Genomic DNA, 27,591 nt, shown 5'->3' with positions numbered 1-27,591 from the left:
ATAAAACAGACTTTAAACCATCAAAGATCAAAAGAGACAAAGAAGGCCATTACATATGGTAAAGGGATCAATTCAACAGGAAGAGCTAACTCTCCTAAATATATATGCACCCAATACAGGAGCACCCAGATTCATAAAGCAAGTCCTTAGAGACCTACAAAGAGACTTAGACTCCCATACAATAATAATGGGAGACTTCAACACTCCACTGTCAACATTAGACAGATCAACGAGACAGAAAGTTAACAAGTATATCCAGGAATTGAACTCATCTCTGCACCAAGCAGACCTAATAGACATCTATAGAACTCTCCACCCCAAATCAACAGAATATACATTCTTCTCAGGACCACATCGCACTTATTCCAAAATTGACCACATAATTGGAAGTAAAGCACTCCTCAGCAAATGTACAAGAACTGAAATTATAACAAACTGTCTCTCAGACCACAGTGCAATCAAACTAGAACACAGGACTAAGAAACTCAATCAAAACCGCTCAACTACATGGAAACTGAACAACCTGCTCCTGAATGACTACTGGTACATAACGAAATGAAAGCAGAAATAAAGATGTTCTTTGAAACCAATGAGAACAAAGATACAACATACCAGAATCTCTGGGACACATTTAAAGCAGTGTGTAGAGGGAAATTTATAGCACTAAATGCCCACAAGAGAAAGCAGGAGAGATCTAAAATTGACACTCTAACATCACAATTAAAAGAACTAGAGAGGCAAGAGCAAACACATTCAAAAGCTAGCAGAAGGCAAGAAATAACTAAGATCAGAGCAGAACTGAAGGAGATAGAGACACAAAAAACCCTCCAAAAAATCAATGAATCCAGGAGTTGGTTTTTGAAAAGATAAACAAATTGACAGACCGCTAGCTAGACTAATAAAGAAGAAAAGAGAGAAGAATCAAATAGACGCAATAAAAAATGATAAAGGGGATATCACCACCGACCCCACAGAAATACAAACAACCATCAGAGAATACTATAAATGCCTCTACGCAAATCAACTAGAAAATCTAGAAGAAATGGATAATTTCCTGGACACTTACACTCTCCCAAGACTAAACCAGGAAGAAGTTGAATCCCTGAATAGACCAATAGCAGGCTCTGAAATTGAGGCAACAATTAATAGCCTACCCACCAAAAAAAGTCCAGGACCAGATGGATTCACAGCTGAATTCTACCAGAGGTACAAGGAGGAGCTGGTACCATTCCTTCTGAAACTATTTCAATCAATAGAAAAAGAGGGAATCCTCCCTAACTCTTTTTATGAGGCCAACATCATCCTGATACCAAAGCCTGGCAGAGACACAACAAAAAAAGAGAATTTTAGACCAATATCCCTGATGAACATCGATGCAAAAATCCTCAATAAAATACTGGCAAGCCGGATTCAGCAGCACATCAAAAAGCTTATCCACCATGATCAAGTGGGCTTCATCCCTGGGATGCAAGGCTGGTTCAACATTCGCAAATCAATAAACGTAATCCAGCATATAAACAGAACCAAAGACAAGAACCACATGATTATCTCAATAGATGCAGAAAAGGCTTTTGACAAAATTCAACAGCCCTTTATGCTAAAAACGCTCAATAAATTTGGTATTAATGGAACGTACCTCAAAATAATAAGAGCTATTTATGACAAACCCACAGCTAATATCATACTGAATGGGCAAAAACTGGAAAAATTCCCTTGGAAAACTGGCACAAGACAGGGATGCCCTCTCTCACCACTCCTATTCAACATAGTGTTGGAAGTTCTGGCTAGGGCAATCAGGCAAGAGAAAGAAATCAAGGGTATCCAGTTAGGAAAAGAAGAAGTCAAATTGTCCCTGTTTGCAGATGACATGATTGTATATTTAGAAAACCCCATCGTCTCAGCCCAAAATCTCCTTAAGCTGATAAGCAACTTCAGCAAAGTCTCAGGATACAAAATTAATGTGCAAAAATCACAAGCATTCTTATACACCAGTAACAGACAAGCAGAGAGCCAAATCAGGAATGAACTTCCATTCACAATTGCTTCAAAGAGAATAAAATACCTAGGAATCCAGCTTACAAGGGATGTAAAGGACCTCTTCAAGGAGAACTACAAACCACTGCTCAGTGAAATCAAAGAGGACACAAACAAATGGAAGAACATACCATGCTCATGGATAGGAAGAATCAATATCGTGAAAATGGCCATACTGCCCAAGGTGATTTATAGATTCAATGCCATCCCCATCAAGCTACCAATGACTTTCTTCACAGAATTGGAAAAAACTGCTTTAAAGTTCATATGGAACCAAAAAAGAGCCCGCATTGCCAAGACAATCCTAAGTCAAAAGGACAAAGCTGGAGGCGTCACGCTACCTGACTTCAAACTATACTACAAGGCTACAGTAACCAAAACAGCATGGTACTGGTACCACAACAGAGATATAGACCAATGGAACAGAACAGAGTCCTCAGAAATAATACCACACATCTACAGCCATCTGATCTTTGACAAACCTGAGAGAAACAAGAAATGGGGAAAGGATTCCCTATTTAATAAATGGTGCTGGGAAAATTGGCTAGCCATAAGTAGAAAGCTGAAACTGGATCCTTTCCTTACCCCTTATACGAAAATTAATTCAAGATGGATTAGAGACTTAAATGTTAGACCTAATACCATAAAAACCCTAGAAGAAAATCTAGGTAGTACCATTCAGGACATAGGCATGGGCAAGGACTTCATGTCTAAAACACCAAAAGCAACGGCAGCAAAAGCAAAAATTGACACATGGGATCTAATTAAACTAAAGAGCTTTTGCACAGCTAAAGAAACTACCATCAGAGTGAACAGGCAACCTACAGAATGGGAAAAAATTTTTGCAACCTACTCATCTGACAAAGGGCTAATATCCAGAATCTACAAAGAACTCAAACAAATATACAAGAAAAAAACAAACACCCCATCAAAAAGTGGGAAAGGATATGAACAGACATTTCTCAAAAGAAGACATCCATACAGCCAACAGACACATGAAAAAATGCTCATCATCACTCGCCATCAGAGAAATGCAAATCAAAACTACAATGAGATACCATCTCACACCAGTTAGAATGGCAATCATTAAGAAGTCAGGAAACAACAGGTGTTGGAGAGGATGTGGAGAAATAGGAACACTTTTACACTGTTGGTGGGATTGTAAACTAGTTCAACCATTATGGAAAACAGTATGGCGATTCCTCAAGGATCTAGAACTAGATGTACCATATGACCCAGCCATCCCACTACTGGGTATATACCCAAAGGATTATAAATTACTCTACTACAAAGACACATGCACACGTATGTTTATTGCGGCACTATTCACAATAGCAAAGACTTGGAATCAACCCAAATGTCCATCTGTGACAGACTGGATTAAGAAAATGTGGCACATATACACCATGGAATACTATGCAGCCATAAAAAAGGATGAGTTTGCATCCTTTGTAGGACATGGATGCAGCTGGAAACCATCATTCTTAGCAAACTATCACAAGAAGAGAAAACCAAACACCGCATGTTCTCACTCATAGGTGGGAACTGAACAATGAGATCACTTGGACTCGGGAGGGGAACATCACACACTGGGGCCTATCATGGGGAGGGGGGAGGAGGGAGGGATTGCATTGGGGAGTTATACATGATATAAAAGTCATGCACATGTACCCTAGAACTTAAGTATAATAAAAAAAAATAAAAATAAAAAATAAATAATGTCAAACAAAAAAAAAAAAAATGCTCATGCATTTAAAGTATACATGGTAGAATACACACATATACACATGCACACATGTTTAAGCCAACTTCAGCTTTTTAAATTTTTTATTTATTTTTAGCTACCCCTGCTGGAATGGGAACCTCCACTTTTTAATAAATCTATTTTTATAAAAAGAAAGGACATAAAGCTCTGTGATGAAATTAAGTAGTTTTAATTTTCTTCTTTATTCTTTACTATATTTTTTAATATTTAGGAATAATCATGTATAACTAATATAACTAAAAAAGAAAATGTTATTTCAAAAAAGAGAAGAAGCTTTGACAGGTAGAAATGACAGGAAGGTGTTTGTATTAGGGTTCTCTGGAGAAACAGAACCAACAGGGTTTGTATTACCTATAAAACTTTTTTTTAAGAAATTGCTTCACAAAATTGTGGAGGCTAGTTAAGTCTAAAATCTGCAGGGTGGGCCAGCAGGCTGGAGATCCAGGGAAGAGTTGATACTGTAGCTCAAGTCCAAAAGCAGGCTAGATTCAGAATTTCATCTTCCTTGGGGAACAGCAGTAATTTTTCTCTTAAGGTCTTCAACTGACTGTGTAAGGCCCAGGCACATTGTGGAGGGTTATCTGATTTACTCAGTATACTGACTTAAGTGTTCATCTCACCTAAAAAACACCTTCCCAGCAACATTTAGCCTGGCGTTTAACCAAATATCTGGATACAAAGGCCTAACCAAATTGACACATAAAATTAACCATCACAGTGTTCCTCCCTCCCTTAGGCAATAACATCTGCAAAAGCACAGAGTTAGAATATGTGGAGATGAGTCAGGGTGACTATCAAAATGTATTAATGGCAAAAAAACACAATTACTTTTGCACCAACATAATTATACTAACATCACTTTCACTTCATTGGAGAAGTGGCAGAGCTCTTAGAGGTTTGTGGGCAGAGGAGTCTAGTGTGACCACAGCTGTCTTTCCCTTTGAGATACCAGGAGCCCCAGCTGTGGTGGAGCCGTATTCCATGAGCATCCTTGGATCACCGTGTCTTTTAGCTCTAACATTATGTTTATTTTTACCGACAAGAAACAAAACATATCAAATAATTTTTAAATTAATTAAAATGGGAATGATCTCTTAAAAGATATTTCATAATACAGTTTTTTTTTTTTTAAATAGGCTTTACTCCCTCATTTAATAAATCACACTGCTATGGGCTGAATTTTATCTCCCCAAAATTCCTGTGTCGAAGCCCTAACCACAAATAAAACAGTATCTGGAGATGAGGCTTTTGGGAGCTAATTAGGTTTAAATTAGGCTTAGTGCCCTTATCAGAAGAGACCCCAAAGAGCTTTCTGGCTCTCTCTCTCCACCTTGTTGGGGCACAGCAGGAAGGCAGCCATCTGCAAGCCAGGAAGATGGCCCTCACCAGAACCTGATCCTGCTAGCACCGTAATCTCAGACTTCCCAGCCTCCAGAATTGTGAGAAATACATTCCTCTTATTTATGCCATCCACTCTGTAAATTTTGGTAATGGTAGCCTGAGTTGATTAAGACCCACACAAAATCAGAGAATCATAAGAATGTTTATCCCTGAGTATTACCCTATGTATCTGAAAATTGTAATAACTCCAAAAAGCATTCCAGTTGTATTTAAAAGAAACTATGTCCCCAACCCAGAATGTTTGGGGTTTTGAATGCAGGATGAAATTAGGTTATTAAGGTAAAAGGCCTGGTGCAGGAGAGTTAACAACCATATCTTAATCCTGTCAGAGCCTCTGTTCGCTCATCTGTAAAATCAAAATTTATAGCATTGATCGGCATCTACCTTTCAGAGTCACTGTGGCTATCAAAATGAGAACATGAATTGGGACGCACTTTGTGAAATCACAAAGTGATTTCATGTCAGGGTAAGCTTGGTGGCTTTCAAACATGTTAAGAAGCGGATGGATCCTATGTTTCCTAAGGCAGGCTGATACTAAAGTGCAGCAGAGGCAATAGAATGGATCAGGGTTGAAGGCAAAGTTGGGCTCCATGGCCACCACACTGGCAGTCCCTACCCCACAATGACTCCTGAAGTACCCTCAGCAAACTCAGATCTGTAAGAAGGGAGACTTTAGAGATTAATCTGTAGAGACTCTGTCCATATATTGGGCTGAGTCAGCTCAGACCCCAGTAGTCCACATACTTCCTTCTGTATTTCCCTTCAAAGAAGCCATGCAGGGAAGGAGAAATGGACCAGTGGGTTCAGGCTCATACACCCGGGGTGAAATCCTAACTAGTCCATCAATAACTGTGTGACTGAAAGCAATATACCTCTCATGACTCTCAGTTCTCTCATTTGTAAAATGGTTCTGGTAGTGATATCCAGGTTTGTTATGAAGATGATTCCATGTCTGCACAAAATGCCCTGGGCAATGAACATAGTTGACCTCCATAACTAACTCTCTTGCCTTTCCTTTGTTCTGGAATGTTCAAGGGCACCGTTTTTTCCAGGTGACTGGGGCCCAATCAATTCTGCTTAAATTGTAACCACTGTTCACTCTATTTAGACCAGTTTATGCCTGAGAACTGCCCCGCTAATGGGTTGGTTGAAGCTATATCTGTGTGATTAGAGTTGGTACAGGCAGAATTTTAGCAGAAAAGGGTAGGTAGAGTGATCAATTGATCGTTTTGTATTGGTCTGATTCAATCTGTGCAATTGAAAAATGGTATTACTTCCAAAAATTACTACTGGGTACTATTTTTGAGTATTGAGTATCCACCAGGCTGAGTGTTTTACATACATTATTTTATGAACCATCCTAACACTTCTACAGAGGACCAATTCTCTTCCCCATTGCACCTGGGAAGACCGAGACACTGAGACTAAAGCAACTAGCCTGACATCCGCAAGCAGTAAATGGAGAAGTGTGATGTCAGATCCAGGCCTGCTTTAATGCAGGTTCTATGACTGTGTGGTGTTACTGGGGAAATGTGTTATTTGCTCCAGCCCCTACAGCATTGGAATTCCTGTCTAATGTATAGGTCAATGATTGCTACTGGATTATGCATCCTCTAGCAACTTCTATAGATTGTCTAAAAAGAACCCTTTGAAGCATTTAAATTGAAAGAAAAAATCTAAGGCCCTTCATTTTTTACCTTATAATTGTAACATGCTTCCTCAATAGTTCGGTTAAAATAAATAATGTGGTCAATCTTTGGTTTGTTAATTTTTGCATGATATTTCCCCAGCTAGATAGAGGTGAGCAAAAATAATAATGATAATCACATGTATTTTTTATTTAAAAGAAATTTTGAATGGAATCTCACCATGAAGAACAGGGAGTGAATTTACTCTATTTGAAAGGAGGAAGTTTAGAGGGTCGTCCCCTCCCCCAACTAGCAGGTCCTAAGGCAACCCAGTTGTTTCTCTGGGACTCTTAGATCCACCTTGGGACAGCCACAGGCCTGTGAAACCAGAAAGCCATTGAGCTTTCTCCACTAACTTGATAAATAGTTTTCAGCACTAACTATGTCTGTGTGCTAAGCTTTGTGCTAAGTGGAAATGGAAGGTGGCATCCCTGCCCTCCAGAACCCGAGTGTCTAGAGAAGAAAGAGAAGGTGCAGATGTCACCTATAGCCCTTTTCTCTTAATTTGTGAGTGATTAGGCACAGCAAAACATCCCTGGGGCTCTGCTACGGAAGGACTGAACAAGACTTGTCACTAGGAGTAGAATTGCCTCCATTTTAGCTTCAAGAATGCTCCGAAGTCCTCCCCTCAACAACTGATCTTGAAATACATTGTGTGTGTTTGTGGTTCTTTGCAACCACGGGGTAGCCTTACTAATGAGGATCAATGTCTGTAAATTATTAATTACTTTTACATAGTTTCATTCTTATCTTTTATTTAAGTCAAATCCCAGACGTAAAATGAAAGAGAAAGAAAAGTCATGCAGTTAAAAAAAAAAAAAAAAAAACAAAATGTTAAGTCTTCTTGCTATGCTTCTTGTTTTGCAGGGGAAAATAAAAATCATCTAAATGTCTTTTCATTAAGATGCTCCAGTGCGTTCTCTGTATAATGTTAATTGCCTAATGACATTAGCACCATGTGCTGTTTAATAGTCTCTCACCATTAGCTGGCAAAGCACTTTAACATCCATTATTATATCCTTTGGGGCTCACAATAGTTCTGTGAGTGAAGCAATCAGGTAGTGCCTTATTTTACAACTATTGAAACTCAGGGTCAGCTTAAACTGTGTGCCCAGGATCACGTGTTGCTAAGAGTATGGGTTTTAAAAACACAACAGTACCAGTTTAGTCCTGGAATTCTACTTACCGGCTCTGGGTCATAGGGAAAATCATTTTATTTTCTCAGGCTACAATTCCTTCATAAATAGTAGACAAGGAACTCATCCTTATTATAGGCCAGGCACTGTTATAAACTCCCTACATGTGTTTATTCACCTCATCTTGACAATGTTATTATTATTAACATTTTAGCGAAGCAGAGATTAAAGTATCTGTAGGGAAGGAAAATAACTTCCATAAGGTCATGTTGCCAGTAAGTGATGGAACAAGATGAGAACTTGGCTATCCGGCACTAAAGTCTGTGATATTCACCCTCATACTACAGTGATGACAATGTAATAAGGAAACATCAATTGGGACTCATGACTGTGCCAGTCAGGATAGTAACAAACATCCCTAAAATCTCAGTGACTTCAAACAGTAAACATTTATTTTTCATTCACACTTTATGTTCATTACAGGAGGGGGTGTGATAGCAGGATAACACCACATTTTATCCTGATTCAAGGACCCTGTTAAGAAGGCTTCATCAGGAGCTCCTTGACTCATGGTGGTGGATACAGGAGAGAAAAAAATGCTAGAGTATTGTTGATAATGGTCTTAAAGCTTCTGCCCAGAAGTGACACATATTACTTCTACTCATATATCATTGGTCAAAAGCAACATCAATATCCACACAAATATCACATGTTTGCACTTATGTGCAGAATCTAAAAATCAAAACAATTGAACTCATAGACCTAGAGAGTAGAAGGATGGTTACCAGAGGCTGGGAAGGGTAGTGGGGGGTTAGCAGGGAGGTGGAGATGGTTAATGGGTAGAAAAAAAATAGAAAAAATAAATAAAACCTATTATTTGATAGTACAACAGATTATAGTCAGTAATAACTTAATTGTACATTTTAAAATAACTAAAAGAGTGTAATTGGATTGTTTGTAACTCAAAGGATAAATGCTTGAAGGAATGGATACCCCATTCTCCATGATGTGATTATTTCACATTGCCTGCCTGAATCAAAACATCTCATGTACCCCATAAATATATATACCTACTATGTATTCACAAAAATTAAAAATTAAAAAAGTATGCAGGGAGAACAATCCCACTATACACTTGAATAATATAGTAGTGGGCATGGCTGTGGATAGCACAAATGACCCCTCTCAATGACCTCCTGCACAGCTCATTGGGAAAGTGCATCAGAAACTGATGTGCTCCTCTCAAAGGCTGGATGCCATTTCTTCTCTTGCCTTGTCAAATTTTGTTTAAATGGCTCCTAAAGTGTTCATTGTCAGTAGATATAAACTACCATTTGCTTTTTAACTTGAGTTAAAGTCAAAACAATGACCCAGAAACCAGGAACTTCACCAAGATCAAGAAAATGCTCATCCTTTAGTTACAAGCATTTCTTCTAATGTTCACAAGTTGCCCGTCTAATGTCTAATTTATTTCAATATTTCCATATTCTCAACCCAATTCAACTTCACTTTCTTATGTAAATAGCTTTGCATTACCTTACAACTTAAGAACAGAGGCTGCAAAGATTCAATTGAGTATATGGAATCATTCATTCATTCTTTATTTACTTTTTTATTTAAAAAAGGACACTGCATGTCTTTTTTTATAGTTATAGTTTTATATCTTTATTTTATCAAACAAAGATATAGTTAATTTTTATGGTGTCACTTTTTTTTTAAATTATTATACTTAAAGTTCTAGGGTACATGTGCATAACGTGCAGGTTTGTTACATATGTATACTTGTGCCATGTTGGTGTGCTGCACCCATCAACTCGTCAGCACCCATCAATTCATCATTTATATCAGGTATAACTCCCATTGCAATCCCTCCCCCCTTCCCCCTCCCCATGATAGGCCCCGGTGTGTGATGTTCTCCTTCCCGAGTCCAATTGATCTCATTGTTCAGTTCCCACCTATGAGTGAGAACATGCGGTGTTTGGTTTTCTGTTCTTGTGATAGTTTGCTAAGAATGATGGTTTCCAGCTGCATCCATGTCCCTACAAAGGACGCAAACTCATCCTTTTTGATGGCTGCATAGTATTCCATGGTGTATATGTGCCACATTTTCTTAATCCAGTCTGTCACAGATGGACATTTGGGTTGATTCCAAGTCTTTGCTATTGTGAATAGTGCCACAATAAACATATGTGTGCATGTGTCTTTATAGCAGCATGATTCATAATCCTTTGGGTATATACCCAGTAATGGGATGGCTGGGTCATATGGTACATCTAGTTCTAGATCCTTGAGGAATTGCCATACTGTTTTCCATAATTGTTGAACTAGTTTACAATCCTACCAACAGTGTAAAAGTGTTCCTATTTCTCCACATCCTCTCCAACACCTGTTGTTTCCTGACTTTTTAATGATTGCCATTCTCACTGGTGTGAGATGGTAGAGATATAGACCAATGGAACAGAACAGAGTCCTCAGAAATAATACCACACATCTACAGCCATCTGATCTTTGACAAACCTGAGAGAAACAAGAAATGGGGAAAGGATTCCCTATTTAATCAATGGTGCTAGGAAAATTGGCTAGCCATAAGTAGAAAGCTGAAACTGGATCCTTTCCTTACTCCTTATACAAAAATTAATTCAAGATGGATTAGAGACTTAAATGTTAGACCTAATACCATAAAAACCCTAGAAGAAAACCTAGGGAGTACCATTCAAGACATAGGCATGGGCAAGGACTTCATGTCTAAAACACCAAAAGCAACGGCAACAAAAGCCAAAATTGACAAATGGGATCTAATTAAACTAAAGAGCTTCTGCACAGCGAAAGAAACTACCATCAGAGTGAACAGGCAACCTACAGAATGGGAGACAATTTTTGCAATCTACTCATCTGACAAGGGGCTAATATCCAGAATCTACAAAGAACTCAAACAAATTTACAAGAAAAAAACAAACAACCCCATCAAAAAGTGGGCAAAGGATATGAACAGACATTTCTCAAAAGAAGACATTCATACAGCCAACAGACACATGAAAAAATGCTCATCATCACTCGCCATCAGAGAAATGCAAATCAAGACACTGCATGTCTTAAGTCCTACTGTATGAAAAGCAGGATGCTCCAGGCTGTGAGGAATATAAGACTGATTCAGGCAGGAATAATGCCTTCAAGGGTCTTATACTCTTTATCAAAAAGCTTGGATATATGTCAACATTAATAGAAAGTATTGGACACTCAAGCATCCACCCATCCACCTACTCAATAAACACCTGCTAAGTGTTAACCAAGTGCCAGCTACAGTACAATCTTAAGATTGGAATATAAAGAGTAGTGGTTCAAAGTTCCCATTCTCAATTAGTTCAGGGGAGACAGATTATTATAACATGGCACCCTAATTATTGTTCACCCAGGATGCAATGAGAACACAGGGAAAGGTACATAAGTCAGACTTGGAAATCAGGGCAGCTTACTGGCCAGAGTTACACCAAGCTTCACTCTAAAAGATGGAGTAGAAGCTCTTCCATTGAATGAGGTAATGGACATTCCAGACTGAGGGAGCACCATGGTCCCAGAGAGGAAAGAAGGAGCACAAGGTTCAGAAAATGACTTCTTGTTTGGATGGCTGGAGTCTAATGTGTGCATGAGGAATGAGAGGAATAACTAAGGCACTGGACAGATCATGAGGAATTTTGTGTGTCAGACTAGGAATTTTCCATTGTATCTTATAGACCTGTAGTATCTAAATATTTTGATCCCCTATTTTTATCAATAAAGTTATATGAAGATATGCATATCTAATAAAATTATATTTATATATTCTATTAATTATAGTCATATGTTTAAAAACATATACCATAAAATATACATAATACAGAGATTTTAAAGGATAATGAGAAAATAAAAATACTTTAAAATATTTTAATTTAATGACAGTATTTAATTTAATTACAATTTTAAAATATTTTAATTACAATTTAATTTAATTTAATTAAGACTTTTCATGCCGGGCGCGGTGGCTCAAGCCTGTAACTCAGCACTTTGGGAGGCCGGGCAGGCGGATCACGAGGTCAGGAGATCGAGACCATCCTGGCTAACACGGTGAAACCCCGTCTCTACTAAAAGTACAAAAAACTAGCCGGGCGAGGTGGCGGGCGCCTGTAGTCCCAGCTACTCGGGAGGCTGAGGCAGGAGAATGGCGTGAACCCGGGAGGCGGAGATTGCAGTGAGCTGAGATCCGGCCACTGCACTCCACCTTGGGCGACAGAGCGAGACTCCGTCTCAAAAAAAAAAAAAAAAAAAAAAAAAGACTTTTCTGCTTTTCCCTTATTAGAAAGCAATGGGTTTAAACATAATTTTTTAAAAAAATTTTAATAGTTTATGATATAATAATGTAAACGTCAGGTTTTAAGTTCAATTTATTTCTATACCAGGCTTCAGTGGCTATTAGAGCTAAACATATATGTTATAAATTTTTTCCAAGCTCATAAATGGATTTAAGCCTTTATAAATGGGTTCACACCTCATCAGAAATCTTCATTTAGAAGATATTCAAACGTTAGTAAATGTGCAGCTCTAAGAATTTTGATAGATGATGTAACAACTCTGGTTTTACAACAAAATTCTTAAAAAGATGGAAACATTTCCAAACTTCCATTCTCAAAATGCTTTCTTCAGAGCATCAATTTCTTTAAAAATCAGTTACTTTCTTGCTCATTCTTAAGTTATCATCTTGAGTTGGAAGAAATAAAATAAGCAAGTTTGTAGGTTTTTTTCCAAATATATGCTAGAAGGAATATTAATGGCGACTCATTATCACAAAAATATCAGCAAATCTGGAACACTCGTCTTCTTGTCAAGACAAATGAATAGCTCAACTTTAAGTCTGACAACTCTTTTAAGCATTTTGAGGTCAGATAATCATTGCATTTGGGGGGCAATGAAGGTTTTTCTAGTAATTCTACTACAAAGTATTATATTCTACCATTTGATTTTCTGTATAAATGACATCATTTAATCATAAACTAAAATTGTTCAAAATACTCTGAAAGAAAGAATGCTCATGACTACAGGAAATCATCCAATGGTAGAAATTCTTCTGTCTTCTCAAGATGCCTCCTCCATACTTACAGTCAGAGGATGACCAGACATGTACCCCCTAAGTTTCCAGTATCAAATGTATATATCAAATGTTGGTAAAGTTTTTCAAAATAAGTAACAAAAGCTGTGAATGGAAGTTCTAACATTTTCTTCCTGCATCTCAATGGATGACCCAGCTCAACCCTGGGATGTAAACAGTCTATTTCAGAGACCACAGCTCTAAGGAGTAGGTCAGAAGAGAGTGATGGGGTAATGAGGTCACATTTGTGTTTAGAAGGAGCAACTAGAAACCATGACAGTATGGGCTGGAAAGAGGTGAGGCTGAGGCAGGGATCCCAGACTCAGGCATGATGGTGGTCTGAACTAAGTCACAGAAGAGCTAGAAAGAAGGAAACAGTTGGTTGACATTTTGGTTGGAAATGGAATGTGGAATGAAGTATGAAATCAATAATCTATCACAGGTTAATGTTGGGTAGAAAAAGATGCTGGTGGCATTCCCTGAAACAGAGGTTACACAGCAGGTTTTGGAGGAAGGTTTTAAGAGCCCTTAAAAGTACAGATAAAAGTCTAAGGATGTTCAGAGACTCCTTCCAGTTATTAAAGAACCCAAGAAGGCTTCATGGAAGAGGAGACATTGAAAGCGCAGAGCCAAGGATGCCCACTCTGGTCTTACACATGTGTCTCTCCATTTACCTATGTCAACAGGTATGTGCGGTCAAGAACAAAACACGATGTTGACATGAGGATTGGAATCCACTCAGGCTCGGTGCTGTGTGGTGTTCTGGGACTAAGGAAGTGGCAGTTTGATGTCTGGTCTTGGGATGTGGACATTGCAAACAAACTCGAATCTGGAGGAATCCCCGGGTAAGACAAAGCAAAGTCCTTTTCATGCTTAACGGTTGCCATTTGCTCATTTTGTGACAGTGGGTTTCCTGTGTACAGAAATTCAGGGTTAGATCTAGGAAGCAATTATTTGGAAGGAGACCAGACACTGAAACATCATACAACTATTAGCTTCCAAAATCTAATAAAATGCATCAGAGGCAACAAGGATATGGAATAACAATAACACTGAGGAGTTCAGGTCTGTGCCCTGCACAGCATTGGTTCTTAGACTTGGCTGCACATTGGAATCTCCAAAGGAACGTTTAAAAAATACTAGTGTCCAGGCTATTTAAAGCAGAATCTGTGCAGAAACTATTTTAGGTTCTTCAGTGAATTCTAATGGGCAGCCAGGATTAAGGCCTACTGACTTTCCATGCATGACCTAGGACTCAGTGAGGAAATTCAGGCTCTTCCTTAGAAACTCAACTTTTCAAATTTGGCTGTCAAGATTGATTCACATAGGATCCCCAAAGGTGCCAGTGATCTGCAAAGGCCACTGCAACTAAGGTAAGTCTTGAAAAGTCATATCAAGATTTACACAGATTGGACCTAATAAGATCTCGAATATATGTGAGCCAGTGTGATTTTCTGCAGCCTCTCTTTCTTAAAGATGATGGATGGATGGATGGAGGGATGGATGGATGGATGGATGGATGGATAGATGGAGATAGATAGATGGATGATAGAAAGGCAAATAGATAGATGATAGATAGATAGATAGATAGATAGATAGATAGAGACAGATAGTGCACTTCCACATATTCCTTTCCCTACCCCTAGACCTGCCCTTGGAGTCACAGATTTCTCTGGTATGTGCCATCATTTCTTGCAAATTATGTTTAGTATCAAGTAATATGTTAACATGGGGGAAAAAGACAACAAGTGGTGGAATCAGAGTAACTAGGATTCCCATTCTGCCCCATGCTAAACTCTGTCATCTTCAGCAAGTTGTGTAAAGCATGCACAGCACCTGGCATGTGATTTTAGTGTGAACTTGGCTTGCATCACTCTACCTGTATGATCTCAGGTCAGTGCTTAACTTCTGAGTCTAACTTTCTTCACTGCAGGAAGAGAGATAATAATACTTATGATTTGCTACCTTGTGAACTTATTTTCCTCCTCCATGAGAGTTTGTTCTCTCATCCGCTAAATGGGCATAATCCACCTCACAGGTCTCCTCTGAAGATTACCTCAGGCAATGTGTATGAAGCACTTTGTACACTGTGCAGGGACAGCCCCAGATCAGTTACTATTCTTGTGGGGATCCTTCACTCTCTGTGTTGTGTCATGGCTGTTTGTCAGACAGGTTTAGAACTGAGGAAGGCCCGATGTGTTACTGCTGGGTTTCTTAAATCTTTCCATTCTTTAGGATTTTCCCACAAGCAACTACCTGCTGAATTTAGTCAAACAAGATAGCCAGTTCATCTGTGTTTCCAGGCCTGTATCTTAAAAGCATCACCAAATTGGGAATTGCCCATATACTCAATAGATTCCTTTTGCAAACCTTAGAATATGTTTTTGGGGTTTGTAAGATACCGCTTTGATATCTGAAAGCCAGTTTAGCTGCTGTTCTCAATAACATTAAGGAACAGAAGAGTGACCAAGTTTAAATCAGCACATCACCATGGAATACTATGAAGCCATAAAAAGGAATGACATCATGTCCTTTGCAGCAACATGGATGCAGCTGAAAGAAATTATCTTAAGCAAAATAATGCAGAAACAGAAAACCAAATACCACATGTTCTCACTTCTAAGTGGGAGCTAAACATTGAGTACACAGACGAGAATAGACACTGGGACGTACTAGAGGGAGAAGGGAGAGAGTGGGTCAAGGGACGAGAAACTACCTGTTGGGTACTGTGTTAACTATCTGTGTGAGGGTTCCGTCTTACCCCAAACCTCAGCATCATGCAATATGCTTTGTAACAAGCCTGCACATATACTGCCCAATTCTAAAATAAAAGTTGAAAGAGAAGATAAATGAATAAAATAACTTGTAAAAATAAACAGAAAAGTGACTGAGTTTAAATCATCTTTCACACCCTTATTTTTAATATCATGAGTCATGAGTCTGAACCGTGGGTTTACTACTTACCAGTTATGAAGGCTGGAAGATTGTGGCAAGTACTTCATGCCCTTCCCAGTTTCTTCACTGTGTTTGGACTGAAAACATTGTCAGCCTTAAAAATGCAGTTTTGAATGTGCTTGTGCTTAAAAAGCACTTAGTCTAGCCTTCAATACAGCATCCAGCTCTGCTTAGCCATGGGATGTTGTCAATGTGCAAAATGTAGGAACGTCAAAACAGGACTCCAAACTCACCATGGTTTGATATTGTTTTGGTTTATATTTTTCTGCTTTTTTATTGTCTTCTTCTTTCACACCTCTGAACCTTGGGTTTCTAGAACAATGGTTCTCAAATTTCAACACTGGAATCACCCTAGGGCTTATTAAACCATAGCTTGCTGGGCCCCACCCGCAGAGTTTCTGGTTCAGTATGTCTGGCACGGAACTCAAGATGATGCTTTCTACCAGTTCCTGGTAGAAACTGCTGGCCTTAGTACCACACCATGAAGATCACCGTTTTTGAGTTTGTGTTAAATGAGACAATGCATATAAAGTCCTTTGTCCTGTACTCAGTAAATATTAATGGTGGTTGTGGTGGTAGTAGTTACCATATAATACAGTTCCAGGGTGGTAGAGAGACACCGAAAGTAAAAGTACTTATCCCAATCCAGCACTGCCACTAATACCTAATATGATTTGGGGCCAAATATGTACTTGTTACTTCTGGGTCAGTTTTAGCATCTACAAAATGAGACAAAGAAATGTCTAATACCAGTTGTTTGAAGAACGGAAATGATATGAGATAATCCATGGGGCACACAGTAATACCTTTGGCTACTAGATAATGTTTATGCAAAGCAAGAGTTACACAATTGTTAGATCTTAATTTAGTATCATGACTACTTTTATTATATCCTAGCATTAAAATTTATCAGAAAATGCCAAGTTTACTTGAAACTCAATATATGAGAATATTGCCTGAAAACTGACACATTTCCTTAGAAAGAAATGCAAGCTACAGAATCTCATCTGCAAATGCCTTACCCCAAAGCTCAAGTTAGTAGCAAGGATGAAAAGAAACATATAAAACCCAGTTTCTACCAAAACATTTAGGTATATATTGATTAGCACTTCAGCAGAAGAATCAGTGAAGGCAAGGATCTCTTCCACTAGTGAAAACATAATATTGAGTTAGTACATGGAAGTATTTGTCCCCCTGCATACTGACAGCAGAATAATAAAAATGTAGAATCCAGAGAAAACATTAAATGGGGTTGATATTAAACTTAATCATCTTAAAAGAAAATCAACCATGGTGCTTTAGAAAACCCTCCTACCAGGTTCATTTTGCCTAGGAGAAAAGATAAGCTTCCAGTCTTAACTTTGAGATTCATCTGAGAAAGTAGGCGAGGACTTCCATTTCATGGAAGGTCAAACGATGTGTTATTCTTCCAGGTCAATATTATTGAGTTCATATGTATTAACAAAATGCATCTTGGGAATATTTTGTATTTATTCAGCACATTTCTCAAGAGAGTGAAAACATCTTTCACACATTTATTTTTAACATCTTGCACTTGAAATCAATCAAGATATTTATGTGGAAAATGTGGAGAACATGCTTAAATTATCAGAAATGACTTGTTTGTACTTTCTGTTTTTTCACATGTTCTTTGCAATGAACTATTCTCTCTGTAAGGAAGGATTTAGCAGAATGGGTTAGAAGGATGAGAGGGAGTAACAGAGCTAATGCTAAAAGTAAACTGCATTTTATTTAATTAATGAATTTATTTATTTTTTCTAAGACAGGGTCTCACTTTGTCGTCCAGGCTGGAGTGCAGTGGCATGATCTTGGCTCACTACAGCTTCAACTTTCTGGGGTCAAGCGATCCTCCCACCTCCGCCTCTCAAGTAGCTGGGAGTACAGGCATGCACCACCATGCCCAGCTAACTTTTGTATTTTTTTGTAGAGATGGTGTTTGTCATGTTGCCCAGGCTGGTCTCAAACTCCTGAGCTCCAGCAATTCACCCGTCTCGGCTTCCTCAGCATGAGCCACTACAATGCATTTTTAAAAGCCACTCTAAAATTTTTTTTAAAAACTTCTCTGTTTACTTGGATGTATTGTTCTTAGCATTACAAAAGGCAATCAAAATATTAAGCATTCTTTCATTCAAATGAATACTAAAGTAAACTTAGGAAAATGACTTTTGAGCTGAATTGGACAGTAGGAAATTGTTAGTAAGCATTAAATAGCACATTGAATCTGGAGAATTGCCAATTACTTGAATAGCTGGAGAGAGCGTAGGAGAGCTATATTAGAGGAGTGTCAGAAAATGAGCTTTGAAGTGACAGAGCCAGAGAATGAAAGCTTGGAGTCCTTATTCAGAAGGCCAGACAATAGTCTTCTGTAAGCCTCGAGGAGGCATGGAATACACAACAGTAATATGATGACAATGGCATTTCTTAGAATACTCTTAATAACTTACATATTTGCTTTTATAGCGTATATATTGTACCATGCACTGTTTTGACTACCTTACACAAATCAGATCATGGAATAATCACAATGATCATCAGAGATAGGTGCTATTACGTTTCCATATTATGGGTAAGAAAATGGACTGATAGAAGGGCTAAGTAATTTGCCCAAGATCTCTGAGCTGGCAAGTAGCAGAGCTGGGTTTGAATCCAGGAGATCTAGCCACAAAGTCCATGTTTGTAACCACCTTGCCTTGCTGGTCTACCCAGACCACATTATAACCCAGTAAGTAGTCTGATTGAGTTAGACAGTTATGAGGACAGAAAAACTCTTCCCCAGAAGAATTTACCATGTGAAATTTCCATGAATCAAGTTTGATCCTCAAGGCCCTGATGTCATATGCTATTTTGCTAAAAAAGAAGCCTGAGTCATGAGCTACGGTGGCTGACAATTGTGCAGCCATGAGTCACTTCACTTGTGAGTGAGCCCAGTCAGCTGCCAGCCTGCACATGTCCACAGCTTTGTTCTTTGCTCCTTATAGTATACATGTTATAGGGGAAATTGCACCCAAAGTGGTTTTCCCAAAGGACCCTCAGTGCAGCCCTGTGGACTTATCAGAATCACCCTTGAGAAGAATATAGACAAGTTGGAGAAACAAGATACAAATACACGAAGACTGAAATGCTAGGACAGGTTCCAAGATGATGAAAGAACTGTTTTTGCTTCATGATTTGGATAATAATTGCCACTGGGGTTCAGAAACATTTGCAGCACTTGTTTTTCTGATATAATCAACACACTGAAAAAAAAAATCACTGTTTTGTAAAGTTTGCTGGGATCAGGCTGACAATCATAAGAAAAGCCAAAAGATGTGCTTAGGTGTCACTCAGAAGGGCTGTATTTTATCAGAGGCAGCAGTGTCTCTTGGGGCGATGTCCGTGATACTGTGCTCATGAATTTATGCTTTTATTTTATTTTATTCTTTCTACTTTTTAGGAAGATAAGTATTGTCCTTGAGGACATGTCCTAATAATACCCATGTGTAACCCTGGTGTTGGCTTTGTACAGGACAAAAAATATATAGCCTTTGCAGGCAACATCAGGAGTGTGTAATGACCTATGCCTTCTACACACAGGAGGATTCACATTTCCAAAGCCACGCTAGACTGCCTCAACGGTGACTATAACGTGGAAGAGGGTCACGGTAAAGAGAGGAATGAATTCCTGAGGAAGCATAATATCGAGACTTATTTAATTAAGCAGCCTGAGGACAGCCTGCTGTCCTTGCCTGAAGATATCGTCAAGGAGTCAGTGAGCTCCTCAGACCGGAGAAACAGTGGGGCCACATTCACTGAAGGATCCTGGAGCCCTGAGCTACCCTTTGATAATATCGTGGGGAAACAAAATGTAAGTCCTCTCTTCCTCCTTCTGTTTGGCCATGAATGCATGCTCGTGTGCATCTCCAATCCAGATGCCTCAGAGAAAACTGATTCATCTTTAACCTTTTCTCCAATGAGCACCATAATTGCAAATGATCAAACTATCTCTGTGTCTCCTCAGGACAGAATTAACCTCGTATGCAATTTCAGGAAATGCCAGAAATGCCAGAGGGTTCCTAACACCTTCTCTCTCTCTCTCCTTTTTTTTTTTTTTTTTGTAACCTAGCTAAAAATAAATATTATGTGAAGCTGAATTGTAATTTTACCAAAAACCACTCATGTTGGGAAAAATAAACCCTCTGTTATTAAACTAAAGGGGAGGGTCAAGTACATGAGAATGTCCCTTTTTCGGTAGCTGACCATCATCAGTTCTGCATCGCCCTCTGAGATTCAAAATCAGGAGGGCACTGCTGATTTGGAAATAGGAAAGTAGCACCAAGTGATGGTCGGAGTCAGGGAGTTCAGTAGGAGCATGCAATTTCAAAGCTGCCCACATGATTCTATTTTTATATAACCTGGATTTGCATCTTCTATGAAGGACAGAGCTACAAAGTCAGTACATAAGGAGTAGATCACCAATAACCAAAATTATTTTTAAATAATTTATTCAAATATTGAAATCACATTAAAACCAATGAGATGCTCAGACTCTAAGAGGCACTTAGAGAACTGAGGCTGAGCCAGGTCAAGAACCAAGGTGGACACAGAGATTCTGTTCTCCCAGAATGCTTGCTCAGAGCTGTGGCAAAATTACCTGCTCTAATATGGATTTTCCCTTTTACCTCTTAGACACAGCACATTTAGTTGAATTTATATAAGTTCAATGGTGTGACTGTACTATACATTTTTAGAGAAAGAAATCAAGATAGCCAATATATAACACTTATCTAACAGCTATCTGACAGTTTCCGACAAGATCCTCAACCAAGCAGAAGCTGAGAGTACCATGAAGTACCCACCCAATAGTGTCTGGAGTTTTATGAAGACATATAAGGGTTAATTTTTAAATTCCATAGACCTGAACATTTCTCATTAACTTGTAGGTAAGAAAAATCTGTCTGCCTAAAAAGTTTTTAAATGGAAAAGGTTAAAATGCTGACACTCTCCCCTCTTTCTTCTGCATTTGAAAGTTTGATGGGGCACTCTGAGACTAGGCTATTTTTAGTTTCTTTCTGGATCTGTGAAGGAGGAACTATGAGAAAATGTGGGCCAGATTCCACTGGGAAAAGCTGCAGGTTGAATCTAGGCTGCATGCCTTGCAAGAGTTGACCCTTAGGTCTTTGACAGCTTTTTTATGAGTGTTTAATTTCACCCCAAAATTATTATGCCCACACAAGTCATAACTGATTGCAATGCCTAGTTTCTTGCCATCTCTGAGTTGGTATGCATGGTACAGTTTGCTGTTTAATAAAATAATGGTGTTATATACTTCCTGGAGTGGGTGCATGACCAGCTGACAGTGCCTTCTCTGCTGCTTTTGCCTGTTGTAAGCTTGGGTCTGAATGCTGATTATTTAAAGAGAAAGAAATGCATGCCTCATCCTGAATACCTCAGCATAAAGTTGTCTCTCTCAGTTTTAGTTTTTGTTTTGCCTTTTTTTATATTTTTGAGAAATCTCTCTCCAGTTAAACTGATTGTAGGAGTTAAGATAATTCGTTAATGTTCTAATCTGAATTGTACATGAACTTGCTACTAATAACTGAGAGCCAAGAAGAGGGAGGTGGAGGTTCTTGGTTTTATTCTATAGTTGATTGATCTGGTTAAATTGTATAGGAGTACTTGAAATATTTATTTGCTGATTTCCTAAAGATACTTCCTGATGCCACCAAATACCTATTAGACAAGATGTCATTATTAGCTAGAGATTGTTATTCTTGTTTAATCATACCATGTATTTTTTACGATATCCAAGTTTTGCCTGGATGTAACCCATCTGTGCCGTCTTCAGCACGAATAATCTGAATTCATTTTGATGCCTTCAGACTGAAGAGCCAGTGAATATGTGCTGATATTCATGAATAACCACGTGCCACCAATAATATTTTGGAAATTACTGAGCCTATTAAAACAGTCACAAGTATTCAGTGTTTGTACTTATGCCTAACTCTAGAAGTCAGTGAGCCATATGTGCAATTCAGAGACATAATTTGTCCCTGGAAGAGATCAAGACTGGTCTGGCTGAGCCTATGCTGTGCCAAAACACCCAGTCAATTCCACGGAAGCCCCGACCATCTGAGTGTTTGCATAACACAGATAAAGCATAATAATGCTTCACTGGGGGTATTCCAGCTAAATTGGCCAGATGCTTTGGCTTCTATTCATTCATAATGTGTGCTTAGAAATATGCTTAATGGCATCAAATTGCTGTGTCATATTCTGTGCTATGTAGACAGCAGATGTTCAGATAGTTACATCCTCATGTATTCATTCATTCAATAAGGATTAATTGAGCATCTATTACAAGCCAACTACTGCTAGTTTAAAAAAAAAAAAGAGGAGGGCTGGGGAAAAAAATCACTATAGAGAAAAGTCAGCCAGTAGTTGATATTCTTAATGAAGATAGAAATTATATCCGTTTCACTTACCACAATTTAGCCCACAATTAGAACAATACCTGGTAAATCACAGGGCTTGATTAAAGTTTGTTGAATGAGTGAATTAAATGATAGATACAGGTAGTGAGGGAGAGGAACCACTCAAGTTTGAATTCTAGATTTTTTGCTTGGGTGACTGCGTGAATGATAGAACTTCCAACTAAAATAAGCAATACTGGAATAGAAGATTGTGTGAGGAAGACTAGGAATTCTCTTTGGGACACGTTGAGCTTGAGGTGTCTGGGAAAAATCCAGGGAGAGTGATCACACATTTCTGAAACTCAGGCATAAAAGAACTGTGCAAAAGATGTGAAATTGGTATTCATAGTCACGAGAATTTTGGTGTTAGTAGAAGACATGGCAGTGAAAGAGATCGCTGTTAAGAATCAGTAAAATTAAGGAACAAGAAGACACAAGCAGACCTTGAGGAACACAAGTTGGAAGGTGAAAGAGAGTCAGTATTCCTTGGCAGAGACAGAGAAGAAACAGTCAAAGTGGTCAGAAGAGAACTAGGGAATGTGGTGTCATGGAAGCCTGGAGAGTAAGGCATTTTGAGAAGGAAAGGGCCATCAGCAAAGTCCAGTGGAGACAAGAGGCCCAGAAAAATGAAGACTGAAAGCTGCCTATTGGAACTGGATTGAAGGACATCATTGGCAAGAGGCAGATCTGGTGAGATGGTAGAATCAGAAGCCAGGTCATCATAATTGGTAAGCGGTGGCTCTGGGTTTCCAAGAACTCCAGTTCCACCCCTGTTCCCTTCCCTCTACTCATTCCAGTAGTTTGCAGATAGCTTGGGGAAGCAATGAAAATCACCAATCATTATCTCTGGCCCCTTATGTGAGTCTTCCAGTTTCTGTCTGCCTGACCATACTCCCTTGGTTTTGATGCTGTGTCTTCTCTGCCCCTGTATCTGTACACGTTTGGGTGAAAATTGTTGGCTTGACCACGTTCTGGTATCCAAGTTTTGCTCTTGGACATCCTGAGCACCCATGCCCTTTTACATCCCTGCCCCCTGACAGGTGCAGATGCTCTGCCTCTGAATTTGATGCCTTGCTTTCCTGAACTCTAACTCAGATCCCAGTGAGACTCCCTATGCCTTCAGTTTCCAGGTGAAATGAAAGTAAGAAAACTAGAAGGCAAGAAGTTTATGATCACAGGTGCACTATTGGAACTTAAGATTTTAAAAGTAGAAGGAGATGGTTGAAGTAGATCAAGAGTGAAAAATTTCACATCTGGGTGAGAATATCCAGGAAGTTCAAGGCTAGATTATTAAATGAGTTATCAACATGGACATTAAATCTCTCAGTGTAAAGACAACATTGGAAATGAAAGGAAGACAAGAACAGGATCCTTATCATAAAGGTTATATTTTCCTTTATGTTTATGTTTATATTGCTCGGAGTAAAATCTATATCTGGGCTTGAGCTATTGTTCCTTCTGTTATTTAACAGATACTCAAGTGTACTACATACTGAGGATCCAGTAATGAATCCCTGTCCTCCAGGAGCTTATATTTCTCTTTTCTTTTCTTCTTTTTTTTCTTCTTTTTTTTTGAGACGGAATTTCACTCTGTCGCCCAGGCTGGAGTGCAATGGCGCAGTCTCAGCTCACTGCAACCTCCGCCTCCCGGGTTCAAGCGATTCTCCCGACTCAGCCTCTTAAGTAGCTGAGATTACAGGCGCATGCCAGCACTCCTGGCTAATTTCGGTATTTTTAGTAGAGATGGGATTTCACTATGTTGGCCAGGCTGGTCACGAACTCCTGACCTCAAATGATCCATTCGCCTTGGACTCCCAAAGTTCTGGGATTACAGGCTTGAGCCACTGCACTGGGCCCGGGAGTTTACATTTCAAAGGAGTGAGGAATGCAGACAATTAATCAAAACATATAAGTGTAATGAAGGAAATAGAGAGATATGACCAGGGAATATATAGAATATAGAAGGGATTGTTAAATCTCTCTAAAGATTTAATATAAGTGCTAAAAGGATTCTCATGCAAATAAGCAGGAAAAGAGCATTCTAAACAGAGGAAAAGCAGTACAGACACCCTGAGGTAGAAAAGAGTTTAGTGTGTTAGAACAGCAAAAAGGCCCAAGTATCTAGAGCATAATGAGCAGAGAAAAGGGGTAACAGATGGAGCTGAAGGGGCTGGGACCTCCATCCTGCAAGCCTTGTTGATGGATTTTATCCCAGGAGAAGTGAAAGAAGGGTTATAAGCGGAGCAGTGATGTGATCTCAATTAGATTTTTAAGGGATCACTTTGGCTGCCTGTGAAGAATGGACTGTCAGGGCAAGAGTAGACTTAGAAGAAAAAAAGAAAAATCCATCTTAGACTTCAGATTTTCAAGAAAATACCAAAGGTTCTTATGTAGTTATAAAATGTGTTATGTGAAGGATATTAATCATTTTAACTGGATTTTTATGACAAGTGATATGCCAAGAGAACCGAGGCTACTCTTTTAGAAGCGAGGCCCCTTTTCAGAGCCTAGAATTTGCTTCCATATGTTGTGGAATCATCTTCATCCCATCCATCCCTTTCACATTTATTACGGCCCGAGAATCCAGCCACGTTTCTGTTACTCCGCTAGGTCTTTTTCTGTCGCCCGGGCTGGAGTGCTGTGGCCGGATCTCAGCTCACTGCAAGCTCCACCTCCTGGGTTTACTGCCTCAGCCTCCGGAGTTGCTGGGACTACAGGCACCCGCCATCTCGCCCAGCTAATTTTTTGTATTTTTTTTTAGTAGAGACGGGGTTTCACCATGTTAGCCAGGATGGTCTCGATCTCCTGACCTCATGATCCGCCCGTCTTGGCCTCCCAAAGTGCTGGGATTACAGGCTTGAGCCACCGTGCCCGGCCCGCTAGGTCTTTTAAAAGAGTCACATGGAGAAAAGTACACAACTGGTACCTCCATTGTATATTTTAGTCATTTCTACACAATAGACTGATTTGAGGCATTTTTGTTATCTTGAAATTAATGTGTTTCCAGTGAGGATTATAAACACAGATGGAATTTCTATCTCCATGTAACAAATGGAAAGCAAACACACTTCATTGCCTAGAATATAGATAAACATCCACAAGGTCACCAACACTGACAGGAGTAGAGAGCTTTGGGACAGGTAGCATGTCGGGAGTGGTGTGCACATGTTTTTCCACTTAATTCTCACACCAGCCTTACAGGGTAAGTGTGATGTGCCTGCTTCACAAATGGGAAAACTGGGATTCAGAGAGAATTGATTAATTCCCTGAAGGACACATTGCAGGTAAATAACAGAGATGGAATTAGAGCCCCATATATCTGACTCCAAAAGCCCCATGCTTTCTATCAGTTCACACTGCTTCCCTCTTTGTGGCCTGAAGATATATGCTGGGTGTCACCTTCTACCTTGTTTTCAGGTCATCTGTCAGTCTCAGAAGGTGTGTGGGTATTTGTGCATGTTGTGCATGTAGTGTGTGTGAATATGTGTGTGGTGTGTGTTATGTGTTTATGTACACGGTGTGTATATGTGTAGTGTGCATGTATATGTGTGTGGTATGTATGTGGTGTACCTGTGTGGTGTTTACATGTGTATGTTTTATGTACATTGATGTGTATGTGGTGTGATATATGTATATATTTGTGGTATGGGGTATGTGTGTGATATGTGTGTATGTGTGTATATATGTGTGGTATGTATGCACATATTGTATATGTATGTATGTGTGTGATGTCTGTATGTGTGTATGATGTGGGGTATGTGGATGTGAGTTGTGTGTATATGTGTGTGTGATGTGTATAGGTGTGGAGTGTGTATACATGTGTAAAGCTCTCTACTCCTATCAGTGTTGGTGACCTTGTGGATGTTTATCTATATTCCAGGCAATGAAAAGTATTTGCTTTCCACGTGTGGCTGTGTGTGTTGTGTGCAAATATATGTCTGTGTGTGGTAGGCATGTAGCGTGTGGTGTATGTATGTGTGTGTATGTACGTGTGGTGTGTGTGTATATGTATATGTATGTGATATACGTGCATGGTGTGTATGTGTGTGATGTGTGTATATGTGTATTTGTGTGATGTGGTGTGTGGTGTGTATGTATGTGTGGAGTGGTGTGTGTGGAGTGTGTATATATGTGTGTGTGGTGTGTATGCATGTGTCATGTGGTGTGTGTAGTGTGTATATATGCATGTGTGGTGTGTATGTATATGTGTATATATGTGTGGTGTGGTGCGTGTGTGGTATGTGTATGTGTGTGGTGTGTATGTATATGTGTATATATGTGTGGTGTGGTGCGTGTGTGGTATGTGTATGTGTGTGGTGTGTATGTATATGTGTATGTATGTGTGGGGTGGTGTGTGTGTGGTATGTATATGTGTGTGTGTGGTGTGTATGTATATGTGTATATATGTGTGGTGTGGTGTGTGTGTGGTATGTGTATGTGTGTGGTGTGTATGTATATGTGTATGTATGTGTGGGGTGGTGTGTGTGTGGTATGTATATGTGTGTGTGTGGTGTGTATGTATATGTGTATATATGTGTGGTGTGGTGCGTGTGTGGTATGTGTATGTGTGTGGTGTGTATGTATATGTGTATGTATGTGTGGGGTGGTGTGTGTGTGGTATGTATATGTGTGTGTGGTGTGTATGTATATGTGTATGTATGTGTGGAGTGGTGTGTGTGGTATGTATATGTGTGTGTGTGGTGTGTATGTATATGTGTATGTATGTGTGGGGTGGTGTGTATGTATATGTGTATGTATGTGTGGGGTGGTGTGTGTGTAGTGTGTATATATGTGTGTGTGGTGTGTATGTATATGTGTATGTATGTGTGGTGTGGTGTGTAGTGTATATGTGTGTGTGTGGTGTGTGTGTATGTGTATGTATGTGTGAGGTGTGTATGTGTATGTTTGTGTGGGGTGTGTATGTGTATGTACATGTATTCACCCTCTCATATATATGGGTCTCATATATTTGAGTTACTCACCAGAGCTATTTAGAAGTTTTATATGAAAGCATCAGGAAATG

At 39.2% G+C, this 27,591-nt stretch overlaps 1 protein-coding gene across 1 annotated transcript in view; it reads left to right on the top strand.

The window, feature by feature from the left end:
• ADCY8 (adenylate cyclase 8) overlaps positions 1-27,591 on the top strand; it is a 277,968-nt gene that overhangs the window by 134,166 nt on the left and 116,211 nt on the right. The window contains 2 exon segments of the mRNA XM_033203020.1: positions 13,830-13,988; positions 19,693-19,963. Of these exon segments, the coding sequence (XP_033058911.1) occupies positions 13,830-13,988; positions 19,693-19,963 (430 nt within the window).

This window comes from Trachypithecus francoisi, unplaced genomic scaffold, assembly GCF_009764315.1.
Source record: "Trachypithecus francoisi isolate TF-2019V2 unplaced genomic scaffold, Tfra_2.0 Lachesis_group7, whole genome shotgun sequence".
NCBI classification, from domain to species: domain Eukaryota; kingdom Metazoa; phylum Chordata; class Mammalia; order Primates; family Cercopithecidae; genus Trachypithecus; species Trachypithecus francoisi.
Note: the sequence above shows the minus strand (reverse complement) of the source record. Positions and strands in the feature narration are given on the sequence as shown.